The sequence below is a fragment of the Crassostrea angulata genome, chromosome 7, assembly GCF_025612915.1.
Source record: "Crassostrea angulata isolate pt1a10 chromosome 7, ASM2561291v2, whole genome shotgun sequence".
Classification (NCBI taxonomy): domain Eukaryota; kingdom Metazoa; phylum Mollusca; class Bivalvia; order Ostreida; family Ostreidae; genus Magallana; species Magallana angulata.
In genome coordinates this window covers 41,999,998-42,021,492 of record NC_069117.1, presented here as the reverse complement: position 1 = coordinate 42,021,492, position 21,495 = coordinate 41,999,998, and the positions used below count along the sequence as shown (strand labels likewise).

Genomic DNA, 21,495 nt, shown 5'->3' with positions numbered 1-21,495 from the left:
TAACTTTCCCAAAAGTTCTTTTGACCGCCAATTTGTTTTATTTATTTATTTTTTTTGGGGGGGGGTGGGGGGGGGGTGGGGTGGTGGAGTGCATAGGGTTATCAAATAAACCATTAATTGCAGATTTGTGTCCTCAAACTATTAAACTTTCTTCCCTGTACAGTGTATATTGATTGCAAAAAGTTTTAGGCCAGAAAGGTGTAAAATTTAAAAAAATAAAAACGGTTGATTATCAACAGTTTCTGACATTTTTTTGTTCATTAAACAAGGAAATACGGTATCGGACAATGGCCGGGTTCCAAGTTTTACAGCTTCGTAGGTGTGTAAAACAGACATCTTCCAGAATCTGTAAATCTTTCTCATTGACACTTTGCGGTTATATGGTAAGGAATGCAAAGGATTGTTACAGACTGTTGGAATGGTTCATGCTATTTGTACAATATGTAACTTGCATAAATTATAAACTTTCCGACCAAAATTCATGAAGCGCGCTCAAAAGTCTACCTTTCTGAGTTAATGGAAAAGCAAAGAAAAAAACCCCCCAAAACACGCTAATAGAATGAAGAGAGCTCGTCTATTGGCGAAGACCACTATAGGAGAGCTCGTCTACTATAGCTGGTGTTTAGAATATCTTCTAATTTCGACAAGAACCCATACAGATTTAAGCAAGAGTATTAGGCATATTTATTACTGACTCGTGCCTTTTGGACATGGAAAAGGCGAAAAAATGGAAGTCTCACACCGAAACTGGGGTATCGATCAACAGATAATAGCTTGGTAAAAATATCAATTTCAGTAAATGGCCAAACTTAATGCTGATCAAGATCTACATAAACGCATTAAGGACCCCCACCTCGGTTGCTGAACCGCTTATCGCAAAAGTTTTACAGGCAAACGATGAATGCCCCCGTCTTGATATAAGAAAAGGTAATAAATAACTCTTTCGTCCAACACAAGCAGTTGGTTTTTGGTTGCTTCGCTATTACTAGACGGAGAGAAATCGATTGATGTATGTTTGATAATAACACGTTATAAATCTGCTCTGACTTTGACAGATAGGTAGAATGTTCATCTAGTAATACGAATATACATGTGTCATGGGAGATGAGGAATGGTACTTCATTACAATGGCGAAGCAAGCAACTCTTACGATTACACCACAGGAAACCAAATCTTGGACGGTGTTCTGACTGAGACTTTGTACGACTCGTTTTAATGCTGATAACCGCAAAGTACTATAGTACTACAGTACTCAGCTAACTGTGAACTAGTGACTGATACCAATATATAAACGATACGAGATTATATACAATGCATGTTTAAAATAATGGGGTTTAATACGTACTCGAATAGATTTCGGGCCACGTGATCAGATTATATAAATAGTAGGACCATGCGGTGACGTGGCACTGTAAGCTGTTTTAAGTTCGAACGAACGTAGTGAGAGATTATTAGACCAAACTAAGAGTCTCAACTTCGGATAAATCATATCATCTAAAAAGAAATAGCAATTAGCATTCTAATTTTGTTAAATGAATTTGGGGGAAAAAAAACAACAAATGTGTATGAGACTACGCTTCTATGTTTTGTTGAACTGAAACTGTGTGTCCTTCCATTCATAGCCAGAATCACCAGAAAACAGAAACTGTAAAATTATAATTGTTAGAGGGTTAACACGCTGTAAACGGCGGCACTAGAAGTTAATGAGACCTACTTGTGTTGTACCACTCGTGTTAATACGACCTTCTAATCCTTTATCACTTTCACTTAATTTGCTTTGGCTTTCATGTTGCAGTGCTTGAGCCTATTAATGCACCAAACTTTTCTTTAACAATATAATGGTCTTTTCAGTTTAGAGGCTCATCACAAGCACTTCGCTAGTTTTACTCCTTCGAGGCGTTTTCTTTTCCAGAAGAATCATTAAAAAAAGCCTTGACAATGAAGACGATCGACACCGTAAGAGCGAAACAGCCTTTCTTTTATTAACCTAGTAAATTAACGTGCACAGCTTTGTGACGGTTAATCAAAGAATACTTGTTTTTTTTTTTAAATGAAGCAAAGGGATACGGACAAAAACAAAGTAGTGCTTACAAATAACCTGCAGCAAAGAGGCGCAAGTAAATTACGCCGCGAAATAGAATTTGTACTCATATACCAAACCAAAGCGTTACAGATCACAGAGGATGATTTTCATATAACAAATGATCGTAGGAAGCAAAGAAAAAAACGGAGTCGATAATGGCAAACAATTTGCAAAAGAGATAGAGACTCTATGTCAAATTGCAAAGAAACCAAATCAGATTGTTTCCGCTTCTTCCATTTTTAGCACATCATTGCAAAAAGAAATTAGCAACATTTGAAGATCATTAGACTCGCGAGACGGTTACTCACTGAAGGGCAGAGGACCAATATAAAAACGAAAGGAAATAACGAATAATGACATAAGAAAACATGCCCCGCCGAGATTGTGTTATTTACATTACCTCATATAGTATTTCGTACAGTGGACGTCGACTTTATCTGATTTTAATTTTGCGTAACGTGTTCAGCCTCCTGAAGAAAACTGATCTAAGATGACTGACTAATTTGTTTCTAATATTGAAAATATCCAATTATGACAGCGCACATTCAGAGAGAATAACTGAAATGTGACACTCTAATAAATCATTCAGCAAAATATTTACTTTGCAGGAGGATAAAAGTAATTGATGAAAAAATGGATTCTCCGTTGATTCATTCTGTTTACCAAATTATACAAAACACTTTAAGAGTATATGAATAAGATGAGCTAAGTTAACTATTTAGAATGCGTTACATAAACAGATATATATATATATATATATATATATATATATATATATATATATATAAAGAGAACAACTTGATCCAATACGGTTGGGTAGTTTGGTTCTATCCCAATGAATTCTGGGCAAAACATCGCAAAATGATGCAGTAATTACTTCACTACCCAGATGTTCATCCATATACTATGCAATTGCCCTTAATTATCAATGCTAAGGCAGTGGTGTAGAGTATTCTAATAGTGTTAAACCAAATTGAATATACTAATATTCTTAACTGTTACTTGTTGTGAAATAACATATTAAACTTAAACCATGATATTCATTTTATAAAAGAAATAATGCAATTTACAGTATTCTTCAATTAATCTTACGGTTAATATATACTGTAAACGCGAAAATTACCACGTTGCCGGATTTTACAGCTGTATATACGTTGATATTCGCTCAATATTCTTCGCCCTGATAAAGACTCCCCATAAAAACAAAAAAAAAAATACCAGATCTAGAAATATTGCTGAAAATATACGACGTACACATATTATTTTCCGTTCAATGCAACACACAGATATATCCAAGTTTACAGTCTCGCTTCAAGGTATCACACCGGTAATCGACAAATCAAAATGAACTTAGAGAACTCAATTGTAGTCCCATATATACTTCAGAATTATTTTTTTTCTTGAGTGCATTTTTACATTTTCCTTTAGTCAGTTTTAAATTTTTTTTATACCACTGAGAAGAATATTTCATGTATTTTGTTAGATGATGATCTTTTTTCACAGGGACTACTTTTTTCAGGGCACATGCAGCAGCTTCCTGGGGAGTGTGCAGTCTGTTTACATACAAACGGAAAACATGTGGTTTTGAGGGTAGACCTGTTTGGAGCTAGATATTTTGAGAAAATGTCGTACCGCTTGCCCTTTTTATGGTGTTAGCTGATGAGATAGGTAACAAATAACATTTCCTCCGAATATTTTGTCATGAGAAATACAAACTGATTTTTAAGAATTTTTTTCCCTCTATAGTGCTATACAGTGAAAACAATTACTGGTGTGATACCTTATCCGATAGTGTGCATACCATTTAAAATTGGCTTCGTCTGTGGGGAAAAAATATATACATTCATAATCTTTAAAACTATTTCCCCATGGCTATATAAGGAGGTTCTTTAGAAAATAAAAGAGGAAAGAAGCGCTTTATTCGCCTCTGTGTCCATGATGTCTGTGGAAGAAAGGCATCTCTCACTCAGACTTGTACACATAATAGCATCGAAACATTAAGAATTAATTGTAAAATTTCATGCTCTGTTCTCGACGTAAAACCCATTAAGACAAACCTGTGAACTGATAACAAATCTGTGTAAATAAGGGAAATGCAGACTTATGGAGGAATTAAGTGATTAATTTTGTCCTAATTTTGAAACACGATGAAATTGAGGGAAAAAATTGTTTCGCCAAATGTTTCAGACAAAAAAAAGGAAGATTCACATTTTGTTCCATTTTCGATGAAAGAAGTGGTAATCGACCTGCGGGGAATTCTTTTACACGATCGAAGTCTCCATGATGAATATTTAGTATTGTTTTAAATAGCTGTATCCTAGTTGTATCTGTCAAACTCATTTATTGATGGGCCGCCTCAGTTGCCTCCTGATGAACTTTTGTCATGCAATTGATGCGAGGTCGCCCCATGGCTATACTGCTTAAAACTATTTTCTGCTTAACCAGTGAAAAGAAAACACAATGCAATGTCGAAGCAAATGTACACACAGACGTTAGAGATTGTTTTTTTCCTCCTATTCATAAACACACCGTTCACATTGGATATCAAGATGGAAACAATTGGGAGCAAGAACGAGAACCATTCCTGTCACGTTTTGCTACTTATTTCCACTTTTTATTTATGTTACGACCAACGAAAGATTAAATATATAATTAAAAGAATAATCTTTGACACGATAACAACAAAATAAAGCTTGTTTCCCCTTTGGAGTTCTTTTTCTATAATTTTTTCATCTAGGAAGAAAGTTAGAAGAAGAGACCCCGGATAAACATAAAATGCTTAAGCAATCTGTAAAACAGGCACACAAATACCTTTCGTTAATTAGCCCTGTGCTGTAAATAATCCCTGGGAAGACTAATAGCCCACATTTGCTTCCCCTTAATCACAAACTCCGGTGTACAAATTTATATAATTGATATAAACGGAAAGGCTTTACGATAATAAATACTTGAAAGCAAGGAATTTGATGGTAATTCGGTCTACGCATTCACACACATCTTTTAGAAGTCGGGTTACCTTTGAATAGAATATGTATATTCAGAGAGAGGGCAGTTGCAGTGCAAGACACAATGTGGTAATTATACTGGTGTGAATCATGGATAAAGTGAGTACCATGTGGATCTAGAAGGGGGTAAGGGGGTCCAGAACAGACCCCCCCCCCCCAATCAAGCAAACACGAATGACCGTCGGACACCCCCACCCCCTAATAGTTGGATAGAGAAAACTATAAAGGTTCTAGACACTGATTATGTCAGCATTCATAGAAGAAAACCACACCCACACCCAATGAACCAAATTTACCTAGGAAATCAGAAAGTCGTGCCCATTATTGTTTTTCACAGATATGCAACGTTTATTTTTTCCTAGATCAAATGGCAATGAAAGTAGTTTTGAAAATCGGTCAGCAATGTACGTTTGTAACAGTAAATAGGAATGGCATTTGCTTCGTACATGTAGCTTTCCTGCCTCTCTCTTTCTACATGAAAAGAATAGTGGAAATTGAGAAAAGACAGATGTCACTTTACAATACAAGAATGCTTTGGATGATTGAAACCTCGCTTTGTCTTCAAAACTCAGAATTATAAGACTTTTGATTATTATATGCAGGAATTGATAAGTGTAGGTACAACTCAGTTGGTTAGTATTAATACTATCATTCATTGCAAAAGTGTTCTGTCGTCAGATTAAAGCTAATATTGAACCCACCCGGTACATCTATATCTTAATGATAAACAATTCAAAAACCCAGCTGTTCATCGACTTAAACTCCGCAAGACGGTAAATATTCTGACATTTTTAGTTGTTATGTGATATCAGATGAAAAAGTATGAATACTCATGTAGACATCTTGATGTCTTTTTAACAAAACAACTATCGAGTTATGTCATAATCTATTTATTTGTTTCCTTGTGGTTTATATCTTTATATCCTTGAATATCTGCACAGCGTCCATATGTCGAAAAAAGCCTTAAAAGTAACGACAAAAAAATCATTTCTCTAGAACGTGACAAATGATCACAGATTTAATATACTTTCCTTGTTGTGTCTGATAAAAGTTTCAACAAAACATAAATATATGTACGTGAACAATGCTTGATCTGACAAATGTTTTCAAGGAAGCTAGATAAAACTGCAAAAAGGAGTTGCATGCTTGTAGATATTGCTGATATCGACTGACATATATTTCTCAATCAATCGACATGTTGTTAAAATTCCCTTTAAGACTGTTTTGCTCACATGTAAAGTAGACCAGCAGTTTTACTGAAGATTTCGTACGTTTGGTCAGAAATATTTAAATTCTTTGTCATAAATAAAATTAATGTTAAATCAGCATTAAGAGTAGCATTCATAAGGAATTAAAGAGATTCGGATTTCACTAAAAAATAAAAACAATCGCCATGCACGACTTTAAATATTAAATTTTATGATTTTTTTTTAAATCAAAGATACATGCTCATCAATAGGGGGTTTACAATTCATATTGAAGTATGCCAGTAAGGGTTAATAACCCAAATGAAAGAAGTTCACAAGGTTAAGTTAAAGATGTATCAAATAATGTAAGATTTTTTCCATTACATGAATAAAGGATCGTATACTGTGTGCTAATTTGTCCAACGAAATGAAATGGCTGTGACATTCACAAGGCTCCGATGAAAAGCGTCACCCGCTGATAGAGTATGAGTTTACACTGAGAGTAATATCCAACAAACGTATAAGTATAAAATGTGTCCCACACTTTGACATTAGTATTGAGAGTCGGCCGCGTCCACTTAAAGCTTCTCATGTAAGCTATCTAAATTTGCAAGCTATCAACTTAAACTTAAATACCTCGTGTGCAGCAAAATTTTCATATGCAATTGATCAAGCATTTAGCTAGTGAAGATCTTTATTTACAGATGAAAAATATGCTCCTTAATCATATTTGAAAGATCGGATTTGCTAAAAAAAAAAACATGAAGAAATTCTTATCCTTTATCTTGACCACGTGACGGATGAGCACACGTAAACACGCACTCACACAGGGAATAATAACTTGCAGGGAGAAATGATACCTATGATAGAAAACAAAGTTTTTTCTCCATCGAATGTTGTTGTGTGTCCTCTTAATTCATAACCCCTGCCGGAAATAAGAAATATTTCAGCAATCTGTGCACAGGAAAGAGGCTCTCCGAAGGAACACGGAAGACCTTGTGAACGTACTTCATGTGGATTGGTGAGATTTTTTTGCAGAGAGAGGGCGAGAGAGAGAGAGAGTCTAGAAAATATTTAGCCCTGTTTGCTTGAGATTTCAACATACGTTCTGTAGGAAGTGTAAACATAGGGATTATCTGAGTGCTCTGTAACAACATTCGCTGATTTTGCTGCTGTTGCTGAAATCGATGGACAATCTATGTTTATTGATTGGTGGAAGTAAAATAATCCGTGAACGGGGTGAGAAGGAGTGAATCTTCGGTGAATATGCATTATATTTTGTGAGTGATTGACATTCTCCATCGATACTTAAGCAGGGACCTTACTCTATCAATACTTTAATTTGATTGGACGGCGCCCTAGTCAAAACTGTAGTCTTGGATACGCCAGAATCTGTATTAACATATCTATAATTGCGTCGAGGTGTATCAAAAATACATTTGAAATGTGAATGCTTTCTGCTTATTCAACAGCATCCACGAATGTGATATCTCGCTGAGACCTCAACTATAGGTTGACTTTTAACGAGCAAAGTATCGTACATCAAGGAAGAAAATTCAGACTTTAAAATTTTGTGTTCATGTAGTTTTGTTTCCGGTTAAAAAAATCAAAGGTGAAGAGTGTGAAACTTAATATTGAATGAACCGTCAAGTAGAATTGGAGGTGAAATCAATGGTGTAGGGTTATAATTATTCTCTTGGCCTTTTCACGATTATACTAACCCAGGGATTGCGAAGAGACCGTTAGTGGTCAAAGGAGAATTGATTTCCGTTGATTCAATGAAGAAATAGTGTCCATCTCCGCACATATACATCATGTCTGATTCGGCAGAGTCCTTTCCAGATATTTTGGAGTTAAATATCGGTGGTGTGTTCTACACAACGGCTTTGGCCACCGTCAAAAGAGAAGGCGAGTCCTTGCTGGGACAGATATTCAATGGCAGTTCCAAGGTCACAGTTGCGAAGGACTCGAAAGGTAAATACTTTATTGACAGAGATGGGGTCTTATTCAGATACGTTCTTGACTATCTCAGAAACCAGAAAATCGTTTTACCGGAAAATTTTCACGAAAAGGAAAGACTCAAACAAGAGGCCGAATATTATCAACTCCCCAACTTAGTGAAGATGTTGAATTCTGCAATTATGTCCCCACCTAAGCTTGGACAACTTCAACATTCGAAAGTTCCGCCTATATCTAACAGTAATTCCATTTCACCCGTCAGTATGGAAGGGAAGACACCCGGTTATATTACGGTTGGATACAGAGGGACTTTTGCATTTGGTCGCGATGGATTAGCAGACGTCAAATTTCGTAAAATGAGTCGTATCATTATTTGTGGAAAGGTTTCCATCTGTCGCGAAGTATTCAAGGATACTCTGAACGAAAGCCGCGACCCAGACCGAGGTGAGTCGGACAGATACACTGTCCGCTTTTTCTTGAAGCACAATTTTCTGGAACAAGCCTTTGACATGTTGGCCGACGAGGGTTTCAAAATGGTCGGGTCCTGTGGCTCGGGCACAAACAACGCCGGGGAGGTGAAAGCAGGGATGGATACGGAGGAGGCTCGTTGGCAGCACTACAATGAGTTTATTTTTGAGAGAAGATAAAATAAAGTAGTTCGAACTTTTACTTACTGTTTAAAAAAGTGTCATCGAAGCTATGTCAATTTTAATGTGATTTTATTTCTATAATGTGAGTTTATAAAAAAAAATGTGTGTGCGAACAATTGGATACTAATTCCCCTCGGACAGAACGATTGTTGGCGATGAGGTACTGATTTCCGGATGATTGTCGCAGATATTAATATCTAGCATCTGCTGTCTGTGATAGATTCATTTTAATCAGACGGAAGCCTATGTCGTCTGCTAATTAAATCGTCAATGTATTAGATTTATCTTGACAAATCTGGCCTTTTTTGTTGCTGATAAAAAGCACTGTACGTTACCAGATCATGCATTCAATAATGATTTGTCAATTTATCATATGCACGAGATTGTATGGAAACCTAGCTCGTATTGGAAAATAAAGTACCTTAATATGTAAATGTGGTATCGATTCTTATTGTGCCGATACATGTTATACCTCGGAAATTTCATGATTTTCTTAAATAAGCAAGGTTGTGGACCCTGTATATGTTGATTGCCAGCATTACTCCAGTGTTAGGCGAAAGTTCCATGCCAGTATGCTAGAAGATCAATAAGCGCTAATATTATTGGGACAAAGTCTTATAAGAACTGTGATCGAGATGCTAACAAATTGATACTTTTCAATTAAAGCATTAAATTTTCATGTGCTCGTCACTTAGTCATTGCATGCTCGAGTACATCTATTACAGGCCATCTTGAAGCTGTAATGGATGCACTTGTCTAAATGATGTGCATATAGCTTTTAAACTTTATACTCGGGCTCTGCACGCCAAGTTTTCGGGAGAAAACCTCCTGGTTTGCTTGGCTTAATGGAATTTAAATGGAAAATTGACGAAATTGATTTTGGATGATCCTTCTGATATCTTAACCACGTGGGAAAAGATGCAAAGTAAAATTCTGCGGTTCGAAAAACTTTGCCCGTCATTTCTACTCTTAGATAAGAACGAGTTTTATAATTCATAAACTAGATCGAAAAAAAAATTGATGAAGAGTGATAGTATTTGTACAAACAATTCCTGGAAGCTTGAAATGAAGCACGTGGTTTGTTATTTTCAAACAGTTTTGCTGTTTACTCAGCGGGAAAACTTAATAAGACTGTACACCTGTCTTCTAAATGCTCGGGTTTCCCCCACTAAACACCAGGAGAAAAGCAATTAACGCGTTTTAAAACACTTGATAAGTAAGTAAGAAATTTCACGTAGATAAACACCCCCCCCCCCTTTGCCCAAATAACAAAGTATTTCTTATAGGCAGCAAAAAAAAAAATTAAAAACCCCAAAACCGACGATTAACACGGAAATTTTAAGAAATAATTAACAAAATTATGTACAGTGTAAGCCCACACAGAGGAGGCGTATATTGAAACAGGAAACAGTATTTTCGTATCCTTTATAGAAAAATCTTGTAATTTAATACAAGCACATGCGTAACAATTTAAATTTAATACATAAAAGAATAATTCATTCGTAGAAATAAAAGTTTATACCAAAGTGTTCCCTGTTGATCATATCTCTAAGTGTAAAAACGCTTTAAAATGTATCAAGGTAGTGTGAATATAAAGCTAAGGGAAGTATTTTACATGTACATCAGAGGCAGGACACGAACATTATTCATGAGTAAGAGTTTGAAACACTACACATCTCTGTGTGATCTTTGATCTCAGATTAAAATCTCTTCACAGTTGTTTACTGAGGAACAACTAATTTCATGAATTTGGTACCTCTTTCCGCTTTACAAAAACGTCTCGAGCGCCAACAAATGCTGCAGACAAATATAAATGCATGTACCTAGTAAACAAGAAAGACATAACTCAATGTTGATTTGGACGAATTGAATTTGTCTCTGTTTACTTGGGTCGGAATCATTCATTTTGCAATAACCACAACAGTTGGGCAAAAGTTAATGGACAAGGTGATATGCAAACTTGCTCCAGGCAGAACGTGGTATCCTCGAAATCGATAACAATCGTCTATCATTCTTTCAAACTTGATTACATTGCTTTTTTTCTTGATGATGTACGCGAGTTTTGTGAAAATTTGAAAGGCCCATGGTGCATTTTGCAAAGCAAGTCCTTTAATTTACATTGGTGATTATATCGGTTAGAATACTCCAGAGTGTGTCTTGTTTAAAGACCAAAAACGCTGTTTGTTGTCTCGTCTCTGCTTTGAAGTGGGATACTTATTTTGTTTTAACTACTACCACCATAAGATCTATAGGTGATCCACCAGCACGGAAGCATTGCGCAAGGTTGCATTAGAGCTATAAAGAACTCCCAATATAGTTGTCGGGAGAGAAATACTTTCCAATAGTAATGTGACGTTGTATTTACAGAGAACCTTGTGGATAATGATGACTATTACAGATAAATATGGCTGCAACACCCCATGATTTTTATATCAACTGAAAATGATTTGATACAGAAAACTATCGGATCCCCGTGTTCCATTGCCGATAAATCTCGTTTGCATGTCGATGGCGTCTGTCGCTTTGCAGAGAAGCTCCGAGAGACCAGCAAAAAAGATTTTTTTTTTGCTGTTGGTAGATTTATGAGCGGAGCGAAGTTAGCTTATTTCTGCTTGACATGATTATCGATCTGCTTGCGCAAATTAATTATACGGAAACAACGAATTTTCTCACATGAAACTCATTTTGTGCATCACAGATTTTCTTAATGATAGTCCGAAAAAAGAAGCTAGCGAAGCTAAAGCGATCGTTGGTACATTATCAATAGCAGACAATTAGAAAGTAAGGTATACCTAACACCTTCTGCAGACGTAAGCAGGTTAACACGCTTTTTTCTAGGGTGGCCAACGACTAGAAATCTCGATAAAAATGAGCCGTTTTACAATTTTATTGTGTGGTCTTCTACAAAAAAAAAATAGCTGTCAAGATATGGTTCATAGCTTATACATAAGGTTGTGTTCTTTATAAAAATCTAAACTAAAACAGTTTTCTTCTAACCACGGAAATAAAACATGTAATAGCTAGACAGCTTGTAGTTTAACCTTCCTGCTTCTTACAAAATTCGCGATTGTTGTAATGTGGCAACTTCCAGAGCAAGTGTTGAAGCACAAATTAGGTATGGTATAAAAAATGACATGGCTTTTAATTCATAGAAAAGAGGAAAAATCTAGCAAATTTATGAATAATGACGTAATTGTAAGTTAAATTTTTAAAAAAATGATTTCGGAGAAAAAAAAAACCCCATTACGACATTTTCTATAACAGCATGCTTCTTGCCGACCATTAGTGGGAATGAGAATCGTAAAGTCACAGCTTCTTGGGTGATTTTGTTGCCAGACCCGGCACGTTGCAGACCCAGAGACGATGTGAAGTAAAAACGTTTCACAGTGTTAAACTACTTTTCACATTATCGAATCAATAGTCTGAGAGTTTTTATATCATCGGGCGCTGTTTAGCGCATTATATTGTGGCTGTCGGAAACAAAGCAATTGATCTCGGAGGCTAATTAGAAAATACGAATATAATCCGATTCCCTTTCCGCCTATCTTAAGTTATTTGATTTTGTAAATGAAAATACGATATCGATTTTGTTTGAAAAATAAAACAAATAATGAAAATAAAATTACTGATAACAATAATTTGTTACGATTGGCAAAACCGTATTGCGCATCAAAAGAGAATATTGGTGTTTGGGGAAAACCATGTCAAAACATGCATTGGTAAACTTAGCATATGAAGAGTAATGTAACACCATGTTAACAAATACTCTAGAATAATTCATCGCCGAATAAGTCCTCGATCTTGAGCCCCTTTATTTGTGAAAGAATAATGGTGTACGGTGTGAAACAAATATAATTGCATGTACATAATTCATCGAGAAGCAACCCTATATCACATTTTCTGAAATACAGAAATGATAAAATATTTATCACAAAAACCGATAGATACAGCGTTCATGAACGCATCACCTGGCCACTCGGGCGCCATAACAATAAGGGTCATTTCACACCCAAGTCCAACGCTATTTACATATCATTGTGGGTCGTTAATATTATTCAAAATACTAGTATTTAGGTGTGATAAAGTGATACTTTACATTCCCTTTGTCTTATCTTATAGATTCGAACATCGAATTTACAGTACTCTATTGATTTTTAAAAAAAATATTACCTGCATTGATCAGACTATCTTTGCTAAACATCAAGGATAATTTATATGCATGCACGTTAATCACGCGTTTAGATTGATTTCATTTTAAAGATGAATTTATTTTAAAATGTTTACAAATATTGATTGACACATTCAATATTTACCAAAAAAGGAAGGGAAAGGGGGGGGGGGGAGAAAAGAAAATATGTCGTAAAAATCAACATTGATAGAGAGTAGATGATATCAGACTTGGCTTCAAGGAAGCAATAATAGCTGTATCTAAGGACTCATATCAAACAAGTCTGCGAGAATTCACCGATGGAAAATCAACATGTTTGATAAATCCTGGTAATGGTGCCTGTCATGGTTTGAGGAAAGGAAATAAAAAGGTTCTTTTGCTTCAAATTTTATTAAAGATTCATGACTAAAGATTAGACTCCCTCGGGGCTAATGGTGCATATATTCATCGAATTTACTTAAACTTGTCCCATACTCTTGCATTTTATTGTTTTCATTATCCACAGGTTACTCTGAGAGAGTGGTGGCCTTAGGGAAATATGAGAGAGAGAGAGAGAGAGAGAGAGAGAGAGAGAGAGAGAGAGAGAGAGAGAGAGAGAGAACGAACGTATGTTAACATAAGACTCTAATCTAAATATCATTTGAATATCTGAATTTATCGCACTTAATCGGGAATCTTTGATTAAAATTTTAAATTGTCACTTCGAATGACTCATTATAACAGCTTCAGATTTCTATATTCTGCAGAAATATAGCTTATGTTTTAATAACAACAAAAAATAACAGGTAATCTATCGGAAATAAGGCTTTTAGAAGGTAAAAACTGGATTTGACTGGTTAACCAGGTAAAATAAATAGATACCAAAATTGGATGAACACAGAGGAGAAAAACGTGATATTGATGAATTGAAAAGAAAGCTGGATTAAATAATAATTTTGCACCCTACAATACATTGTAAAGTCAAACCTTTTTAAGTAAAAATAAATACCCCACCTATAATTTAATACATGCTATCTTCATGAGATACCTTGCTATTCATACATTAAACCGATTTATATTCGACTTTGGTATAAAATGGGCATTTGAAGGGAGAAATACTTTCAAGTAAACAGCATGCTAAAATAACATTAATCTAGTTATCTACTATAGGAGATAAGACTTAGGTTATCTGTAATTAATGGTAACTGTACTTTGATGCTGTCAATATACCTTACATTATTAAGACCGCGGAACATTAACTGGCAAGATTGGAAAAATACAGCGTACGTCAATTTCACTCATTTGAAATGGGCGGGAACAAATTGACACGGACGTCTGAGAAAACAGTGGATTGTTTCAAAACTGTAGTTTTAGGAAATGTATTTTCAATCCACCTCGGCATTTCTAACTTGCTATATACATGTTAATTTAAGCGATCGAAAAACATAATATTTAGTATCAGCAAAGTGATTGAAAAAAATTATTTTACCAATAAGTATATAATCAGCAAATATGAGAAGATCTCAGTTCGGGAGAGATAATACGCAAGGCAAGGCATTGTCCGATGACTTCAGAGAATCAGTCGTCACAAGTCTGATATCAAGTGGGGTTTATTCACAGTAAAGAACAATCAAAGTTCCCATTAATAAGATTAAAATTATATCCAATAATAGAATATCATAAAATGTTTCATATAAGAAGTCATCGGACAATTCTTTGCCCTGCGTATGATATCTACGAATTGGTATCTTTTCACATTTGCTGATTATACTTATTGATGAAATAAAATGTTTTTCAACCGCTTTTCTGATACTAATTAAAATGTTTTTCGATCGCTTTACATTAGTATGCAAGTTATAAATGCTGAGGTGGATTGAAAATACATTTCCTATAACTACAGTTTCAATCCAATGTTTTCTCAGACGTCCGTGTCAATTTGTTCCCGCCCATTTCAAATGTTTTTACTGTAACAAGTGAAACTGACGTAAGCTGTATATTTCCAATCTCCGCGGTCTTAAATTTATTCAAATAGTGTGGCATAACAAGGATTAACTACATGTATTTGTATACCTTTACAGGTCTATTTCCAAACTTTTCTAATTAAGAATTTATAATAAATTATTATTATAAATTTCCTCTAAGTTGGGGGAAGTTGTTTAGTTTTCTTTGGTCTATAAATTATATAGATATGTGTTTGAAAATCGATACAGAAAACGGAGGATTTGTTAAAAATTATTAGATCAACCATATGGAGCTATTCTAATTAAATAAATGACGTCAAACATAGTTCAACGAACCCATAAACACCACAGTTTTTTCTTTGATTTTTCAAGGTGAAGTCTTTATATTAGTTTTCTAACCATTTAAAAACAAATGTATCCTTTAAACATTTGGATTATTCTCATGCGCGGATAAAGAACATTTTTCCCGGGGGGGGGGGGGGGTCCGACGGTTATGAGTTATTTAAGAGGGGGGGGGGGGGGGCTCCGAGCCATTTTTTTGTAATTTTATAAAATAAATTGAAATAAATTTGAATTTTTCAGGTGGGGGAGGGGGGGGGTCTTGATCCCTTTTTAATTCCGCCTAAATTCGATACAACTTATTGATCCAACCTCCCGGAGTATATTAAAGTTATTCATGGTTTGTATGTCGTAATAGTGTATAATAATTAAACAATAAAATGCTTTCTTTGGTGATTCATGCAAAATATGAAGTTAAATTCAGGCGACATTGGAAAAAATATTTACTGCAATGATGCTACCTTCTATGTTTCTATATATGTTTCCGTAAGAAATAGAGGGAATCATACTCGGTAGATGTAAATATTGAAATTTGAATTGCGCAATACGCTTGTTATCTCGTCAGTGTAACAAATTATACGTATCAAAAAAGCAAACAAGAGAGTAATGAAAGAAACGCTAGAGTTTTCCTCCCCTATAGATCATATGTTTGTATATACAATCTGTCTGGACGTTTGTTTTGTTTTTTGCTTTTGTTGTTGTTGTGTGTTTTTTTTCTTTTTGCGAAGCACAAGACTGTCGCTGCATTTGCTAAAAATGTAAAACAGTACCCATTGTTGTGAATGACAATACAATCATTCAGAAAACACAGATGACGTTCACGAAGATGTATTTGAATTATTTCTATATTGGACATCAAAGTGAAATAATCACTAATAATTCTGTGTACAAGTATGCTTCTACGCACAAACATGCTCACTGTAGACTTATTTTTCTTTCTGCTTCAATAATATTTACTCCAGCTAACTTATTTGATATAATACAATTAATAAATCTGATTTTTGAGACCTCATGATAATCAATATAACTGTCGAAAAGTTATGTTGCATACTTTTTCCCATAGAAATGACTTGTCTTGATGATGATGTACATTTTTCAGAATTTTGCAAAATCAATTCTGAAAATACTCAGTTAATGGTTTTGAAACATGCAACATTTTATACTTGTTTAATATTCATTGAAAGGCAATGTGAAAACATTAGGTCTAAAAGATGTATAGCGCACGATGATACCGCTTTTGCAAACTACAGACTTTTTCAATATTATGCAATACTCAGTTGAAATATATTTAAAGAAATACAAATTACACAATTACCAGACATCATTACACGACATCATTAAAATCTTCAGTCAGTTTTTGTAAGGAATATATAAAAAGATACTTAGTATGCAATAAAAAGTTGGATATTTGAGCAATTAAACCACTTTCAACCCAAAAATCCGATTAAGGTTATGTTCTACAGGCATAGGCGTCGGAACCGGGGGGGGCTTAGCCACGTTTTTTGCAAAGTTAGACTTAACCATTAGGCATATAGCAGAATAGAAGGTTCAGCCCCCCCCCCCCCACTTTTTTTCATAGGAAACATAATTGTTCCTTAATGTACCTTCGAAAGATTGAAAAGTTGGAGTCAAAGGCATACTAGACCTCCCCCCTCCCCCCACGGATTGGGATTTTCATGATTTGGGATGTTATGGCCGGGAAGAATTTTTATTTTGTTGGAGGTATAGGTTTACCCCCCCCCCCCCCCCCGGATTAGGATTTTTCATGATATTTGGAATTAGGGTTTTTTCTCTCAATATTTCTGAGGATCAGTCTAGCCCTCCCCCCCCCCCCCACTTTCAATTTGCTTCCGACGCCAGTGACAGGTATTGTAGTACAGGTTTGCATTGAATTTATTTTGGTTTAACGTGGTCTTCGTACTGAAAATTGGACAAATATTTCAGTTAATGACTTTTCTAATGTATTCATGTATATAGCCACATATATTGAAAAACATTCTATAAATATGTTATATGCGTGGCCTAGTGGTAATGCTTATGTTCTTTTTCATTTTGTGGACTCTGGATCGATTCCGCCAAGTGGTGAATTTTTTTTTTACCTTTCACCTAACCAATGATAAGAATGGAAAGTTTAAATAACATGTAACCCCATGTACTAATCTTTTGTGTTTTAAATTCTCACGTATAATTCTGAGTAGAAGCACACCCAATATGACTAGATCTCTTCAATAATACTACACTCTGTTTACACTTGCATTTATTGCATTTTGCTGGAAAAATCACGGTTCAGAATATCAATTGCCTTTATACAGAGTTCTGTATAGTCATTCAGGTTTTCTGAATTTATGAGAAATCAGTGGTTACAGACCACATTATAAAATCAAAAGGTCAAATATACGACTGTTCCCTCTTTTTAACTTGCTATATCTTTCTCACTTTCATTTACTTCATATATGTATTATGAAAGACTTTACTTTGTATCATAATGACCCAATTTAGTAAAAAAAAATTAATGATTACAGGCGTGGATCCAAATTTTTGGGAATCATCCATCCTTCCCCATCCCCCTCTCTTTCTATCCCGAAAAAAGGATCAAATCAATTTACATGTACCTTAATTATTATGACCCCCCCCCCCCCCAAAAAAAAAACAACAAAAAAACAAAAACAAAACTCAAAATACAAGACCAAACAAACAACAAAAAACCCCACCATCCAACCAGCTAAGCAAGCAACCAACAAACAAACGAACCAACTTACCCCCCCCCCCCCCTTAAAAAACCCAAATCATACAGAAACAAAGGGTTCATTTGAATAGGTTATAATGGTAAAATTGTTGCAGAAAATATCGATCGATCGTCACTTAATCAGGATGTAATTTCAAAAAAAATAATCAATGATGCACCAATATTGCACCAATAGATTCCAAAATTGATGTTGTTAAAAATTCAGCCAATATATTTGACTGACAGGAATCATCCAAAATTCATGAAACAAATCCCCACCAAACATTGCTGATCAAAGAAGTTGTATGCCGAGGCAGCATGCAGTAACAGATGCATTATTGGTATTCCTCGTGCTCGAAACGAATCTTTTTTTTACTAAAATAGAAACATGCCAATAAAACCTTGGTTCGAGTGCCATCAGTTATTTGAATGTTAAAATTTTCATACAATCAATATTCATACTTTTATTGGATAGAACTTGAATGTGATATTGAACGTAAAGTCCTTTTAACTCAGTTGTTTAATTGCTCGTAGGCTGTTGACTATAGAGCTGAAGATGACAAAAAACTGTCCAGGATTTATTGCATGAAAATACATCTATATTAGCAAATTGCAATTAGCTATATCCATGTCTCAAATGAAAGTGAAGCACCATTGTCGTGAAAGCAGAATTATATATTTTTCATCTAGCCAAAAATAGTCATCAATTTTCAAACAATGCAATATTTGAAGATATATTATCAATACTGGTGTGCTTTTGTTTAAGGTGCTTGAGGACAGGACCCCCCCCCCCCCCCCCCCGATTAAAAAAAAAGCATAAACTACTCTGGGGGTCTTAATCGGGTCTTGTCCTCAAGTACCTGGGGCTTTTGCATTCTTTGAATATTATGAGGTGATCATTACGGTCGGGGTGTGATCAAATCCAATAGAATCCGAAGGGTTTTACATGTATGATAGATTTGACCAAGCTTCCACCGTAATGACCACCTCATAATGTTAAAAGAATTATTCCTTATCACTAATATTTATTATATATTTCTCAAAGAATGATTCCTTATTACTTATTTTTATATATTACTAAAAATTAGTACAATTAGATATTATATTTTTGGCATTTTACACGTTATTTTCGTTATGCATATTATTATACTAACCCATCTTGCACCTATAACAGTATGTCGTTTGCGTCATTGATGAAATGTATATATTGGACTATATATACGTTATGATTCGCAGTGCTATGACAGACAAAGGCATCGGAAGACTTAACTATTTTACCTTTCCGTTCTACGTGTGTGCCAGTTCTACAGACCATCTCATTAAGCTGTCTTGATTAATGAAAGCTTTACATACATATAATATAGAGAGAACGACTTTTGAATAAACAGTATTTCTCTATGTGGAAAAGAAGAGTGTTCGAAGGGGATATTGATTTGCACATCGCAAACTCATGGGAAATCAAAAAAAAAAAAGATTCTTAAGATTGCAGGTATCTTAACGAGACACTACGGGACAGCTGGTAACAACAGCTCCATTTACCCAATGAGGATTTAATCAATAAGGCCAATGAATCGATATTAGACATTTTAGTATACATAGATTAAAAACTGTTTCAAATTGTCCGTATAGCAAATACGATCTAGTTCATGCACGCCGTCACCAACTTTCCTCAAGTCCATACTTAGCCTCAAGTCTGAGCATTAACCTCAAATTTATGCACTATTTTTGAAAGGATTTGAATTTAGGAAGGAGTTGAGTGATTTGAAAGTTTTGGTGACGGTGGAGCCAGAACATATTAGTTTATATATTTGGTATTATTTGCTATAAGTTTTTACTACTACATGTACGAGGTTCTCATCCTATAGTCAGTAAGATATTTTGAATAAAAAAAGGGTTTGGCTACTGTTGTTCTTCTCTTTTTTTTTTGAAAATAAAAATAAATATATAATTTTTTTTTACAATAAATTATAATTATAAATTACTAAAGCCGGTTAAATTCTTGAGAGGAATTACTTTCTTGATTTGCATATTTAAAGATTTTTATAGAACATGCATCATACAGAATCTTGGTTATAGTTTGAAAAATATCCCGATAAATGAATAAATTTTTGGTAAAACATTGCCCCACCTTAAATTAAAAAGTTTGACTGAGGAAGAAAATCTCTTATCAATCATAAAACTAATCCAAACCCTTTTCCGAGAAATCATTTGATGTGCATTAAGTATTTCATCTCTGTTACCTTGATTTCAAAATTCATATTAAAAAGGGAAAAAATCATGCATCATTAAACCAGCAAAAAAGTTTAAACCATTTGAGTGAAAGTGGCGAGTAGCGGCATACACTACACACACACATGTAATTATATAATTTGCATGGCAGCATGATATATACATCGAAATTGTTTTTTTCAAAACATGCATTCATACAGTAGTTTGGACGCCAAACAGATTAGTTGTCTCTAAATTTGGAGAGCCTTGTTTTGCAATTACCCAAATCTCGTGCACTTACTGAAAAAGACCGCAAATCCCTGTACTATAGTCAGATGGCTGGTCTTAGAGACGAGTCTAGATAATCTGTCTCTTTCCTTATGAATGAATGCACGGCATATATCTGATCAAGAACCCCCTGTATGTACAAGTAGACAGTATTCGTGATTTCCCTTGGAGATGCAAAATCGACTGCATATAATTTGGTTATTCATTTGTTAGAAACGATGTCTTGTAAAGAAAATATAAAACAACCATTTTAATTATAACATGGAACATTCGGCAACGGTAGTCGTCATTATTTTCCTCTCCGTTTTCCGATGGATTGACGTAAGCACATCTCCCATTAGAATACGATTTACAATACACAAACGTTCGTGTCGTTTCTTGTTTGTTTTCTTCACAAAACCCCTTGTCTGTAGTTCGAGATGGCCATTTGTTACTATGTGACAAAAGGTGGATAAACTTTCAAGGAGCAAATAATCTTGAATATATTTAGAACCTAAGCGCGTAAGCATTCATTCGTCTCTGGCGCTACTCTCAGGTACTGAAACAATAAACATTTCAGTTGAAACCATTAAAAGTAAAAGCTGATGAGTTTAGCCTGAATAAAATCGATTGAATGTACTTTTTTACAGAGATTAGCTATATGACTAATTCTTTGCCTTTTTCTGATTTTATTATCAAATTTCAAATCCCAATTAAAATGATTTAAACAAACTACAATGTATTAGATCAAATTTCAAAGACAAAGTGTCACATCTTGTCTCCAGAGTGATGGCAATGGAATCGATTTTTATCATGAGAATAATGACACCCCCCCCCCACACACACACAAACACCACACACCCCAATAAAAAAAATCCCAGCAACAATCAACATAAATGTTGAGCATTTGGATGACATCTTTTTCCATCTGTCTGTCTTTTCCCCTTTCATATTTGGATTGCTT

At 34.9% G+C, this 21,495-nt stretch overlaps 1 protein-coding gene across 1 annotated transcript; it reads left to right on the top strand.

Moving 5' to 3' along the window:
• Positions 1–7,100: 7,100 nt before the first annotated feature.
• On the top strand, positions 7,101–9,318 carry LOC128156491 (BTB/POZ domain-containing protein KCTD12-like). The gene has a single exon (XM_052818663.1). The coding sequence runs from the start codon at positions 8,090–8,092 to the stop codon at positions 8,879–8,881; it is 792 nt and encodes a 263-aa protein (XP_052674623.1). The 5' UTR covers positions 7,101–8,089; the 3' UTR covers positions 8,882–9,318.
• Positions 9,319–21,495: the final 12,177 nt, after the last annotated feature.

Coding starts and splice junctions, on each gene's coding strand:
- LOC128156491 (XM_052818663.1), top strand. CDS start 8,090: ATGTCTGATTCGGCAGAGTCCTTTCCAGATATTTTGGAGTTAAATATC.